At 55.0% G+C, this 2,962-nt stretch overlaps 2 protein-coding genes across 2 annotated transcripts in view; one reads left to right on the top strand and one right to left on the bottom strand.

The window, feature by feature from the left end:
- UMAG_15092 (putative mitogen-activated protein kinase kinase) overlaps positions 1-1,011 on the top strand; it is a gene marked incomplete at both ends in the record, with an annotated part of 1,680 nt that extends 669 nt beyond the window's left edge. The window contains one exon of the mRNA XM_011390120.1: positions 1-1,011. Coding sequence (XP_011388422.1) covers positions 1-1,011 — 1,011 coding nt within the window.
- A 281-nt stretch (positions 1,012-1,292) lies between these two features.
- Positions 1,293-2,879, bottom strand: UMAG_06341 (uncharacterized protein; the record flags this gene model as incomplete). The annotated part of the gene is made up of 1 exon (XM_011390022.1): positions 1,293-2,879. One exon carries the CDS (start codon positions 2,877-2,879, stop codon positions 1,293-1,295), a length of 1,587 nt encoding a protein of 528 aa, XP_011388324.1.
- Between the last annotated feature and the right edge of the window lie 83 nt (positions 2,880-2,962).

Below are 2,962 nucleotides of genomic sequence, written 5' to 3'. Positions count from 1 at the left end.
CGACTCAACTTCGGTGGCAAAGCCGTGCTCCACGCTTCCGGTGTAGAATTTGGCAACGGAACCTCGTTCAAGATCAACATGGCCGAGCTTGAGCTCATGGACGAGCTCGGCAAGGGCAACTACGGTACCGTTCGCAAGGTGCGTCACACGCAGACGCATGTCGAGATGGCGATGAAGGAGATTCGTCTCGAGTTGGACGAGTCGAAGCTCAATGCCATCATCATGGAGCTCGACATTCTGCATCGAGCCACTGCACCGCAGATTGTCGAGTTTTACGGCGCCTTCTTTATCGAGTCGTGCGTCTACTATTGCATGGAGTACATGAACGCGGGCAGTCTCGACAAGCTGTACGGCGACCGGGGCAGCGTGCCTGAAGATGTGCTTGCAAGGATCACTGGCAGCATGGTGCGTGGTCTCAGCTTCCTCAAAGATGAGCTGCAGATCATGCACCGCGACGTCAAGCCCACCAATGTGCTCATCAATCGCAAGGGTCAGGTCAAGCTGTGCGACTTTGGCGTTTCGGGTCAATTGGAAAAGTCGTTGGCCAAGACCAACATTGGCTGTCAGTCGTACATGGCGCCCGAACGCATCAAGGGCGAATCGCAAAACATGCTGGGCACCTACACCGTGGCCTCGGACGTGTGGTCGCTCGGATTGTCCATGGTCGAGACGACGCTCGGCACCTATCCGTATCCGCCCGAAACCTACTCGAACGTTTTTGCACAGCTCCAGGCCATCGTGCATGGCGATCCTCCCGAATTGCCTCCCGAGCTGTACTCCGAGACGGCGCGCGACTTTGTAGCAAAGTGCCTGGAAAAGATTCCAGCTCGAAGGCCAACGTATGCACAGTTGCTCGAGCACGAGTTTCTTACGGAGGATGCGGCCAAAGGCGAGGAAGGCGTCGACATGGTCGGGTGGGTGGAAAGGGCCATTGATGCGAGAACACGGAAAAAGGAGCAGGTCAATGGTACTTCAGCTCCTGGTTCATCTTCAACACCATCAGAGGCATGATGAGTCCCAGAGCCGCCGTGCTCAGTGGCCATCAGCCGATCAGACTTTGCTATCCCGTAGCATTCCCATACTTATAGCTTATCCTCGTTGTACACGCATGTCTTAGCATTTATACACCATCGCAAATCATGCTCGTCTGTATTCTAACCTGTGATAAAAAGGAGCTTGTGTGCTGACGAGGGACTCTGGTAAACTAAACTGCTGGCTCGCGCAGAGCGGTCAAGACATCTGGCACGTCGAGTGGAAGTGTGAAATGTGACTAGAATTGCATGTGGTGAGGCTCATGTGGCTGAATAGTAGTAATACTCATCGATGAGCGGCAGATAATCGCTGAGGACACCGCCGACCATGCCGATGAGAAATTTGCCGTGTGTACGCTGGACTAAGCCGGACAGTTTAGGACGGGTGAAAGAGTACCAGAGCGGACCACGTAGGAGATACCACCAGAACGAATTGGCGCGCTTGGACCATTCAGCCTCTTCGACCGACGAGATGGGACGTTTGGCCTTGTCGGCCGGATTTCCGCCCATGAAGATCGAAGTTAGGATCGAGGCAAGCGGATTCTGGCCCATCATAGCGGCGAGAAGGGGGTTGGTGGGGAAGAGACTCTTGGGTGCAGGGATAGAAGGCGCAAATGAACGAATGCGCAGTTCTTTGGCGAAATATTCGAGGGCAAAGGAAAGAGCGAATGGAAGCGTCGCTTTTCGTCCCCATCGACGCAGAGCAAGGACGTAGATGAGAGGTCGAAGGATCCAAACAACTTCGGCGAGATGAGCGCTGCGATTGCGTAGAGGCCGGACGAGCTCCTCGGGCTTGCGAACATCGTTGACAGTGAGGACACGAGAGAGGAGGTAGTCATTGATTTGCGATTCTGACCAGGGTTTCATGGTCACGGGCGGCGAAGGCAGATCCTTTTGCAATGCGTTAGATGATTGAGAGAGCGGGTCGTCGCTCGCCGCCGAGGGATAAAGTGTCGTGGACGCCTGAAGTCGGGTCGAATCTACCAGCGTGTCGTCAGTGTCAGAACCAGAGTGAGCGGCGTTGATGCGCATAGCTCGCAAATGCGGTGGACGACGGTCGGGTTGCGCGGCAGACGCCGGAGGATCATCCTCGGTATCGTCGTAGCCCGGTCGGAGCGAAGCAAGGGTAGGTCGCAGCAAGCCAGTGCGAGAGCCCTTCCAATAGCCCTTGGGTGGCTGTGTGATCGAGTTCGAAAGCGAAGAGTTGGAAGAAGCAGTGGCCACGTCGAGGCGATGCGCAAGCTTGCCCACTATGTTTGCTCGTTCCTGTTCGAGAGCAGCTGGATCCACTTCGCGTTCCGGAATGGGAGGATGGATGGCCATTCTTGAGCCCGTCATCTGGACAAGGCTCAGACGGAGCAACACTTTGAGAGCTTCAATGGCAGCTACAACATCCCAGGCTTTCCTTCGCCCAAGCTTGCGCCTTGCCACCATCTCTGCAAGCAGCTCAAAGTAGCCTACAATGACCAGGCTCCTGGCTACACGATTGTAGCTCTTGGAGCTGTGCGAAAAGTGGTTGGTATACCTTGCATGTTCCGAGGGAGTGAGACCGGTGGCGATATTGGTATCAAGTCGTGCAGCGCTGGATGGGAGGACACGCTTTTCAGCTGCGAGGGCTTTGTCGTTGGTGATGGCAAGCGGATTCTGCTTTTCTAGGGCTCGAGCGAGGATGGAATCATGGTAGAGACCGAGAAGGTTGAGGGATGCGTAGATGGCTTCTCCTGCAAGCTCGGCATCCTTGAAACGACCTGGTAGGAAGTAGGTAATGGAACGCAGCGAGCTCTCGACGGCGGTGATTTGCGAGGCGTTGTTGAGCAAAAAGTCGTCGTACTGCTTCAAGAGCGCCATTTTTATCAAGGCTGATGGGCTAACAAACTAGCCACGAAGAAAGGTGTTAAAGTACCTCGAGATCAACGAAGATGATCACCCCG

Source organism: Mycosarcoma maydis, chromosome 4, assembly GCF_000328475.2.
Source record: "Mycosarcoma maydis chromosome 4, whole genome shotgun sequence".
Taxonomy (NCBI): domain Eukaryota; kingdom Fungi; phylum Basidiomycota; class Ustilaginomycetes; order Ustilaginales; genus Mycosarcoma; species Mycosarcoma maydis.
Note: the sequence above shows the minus strand (reverse complement) of the source record. Positions and strands in the feature narration are given on the sequence as shown.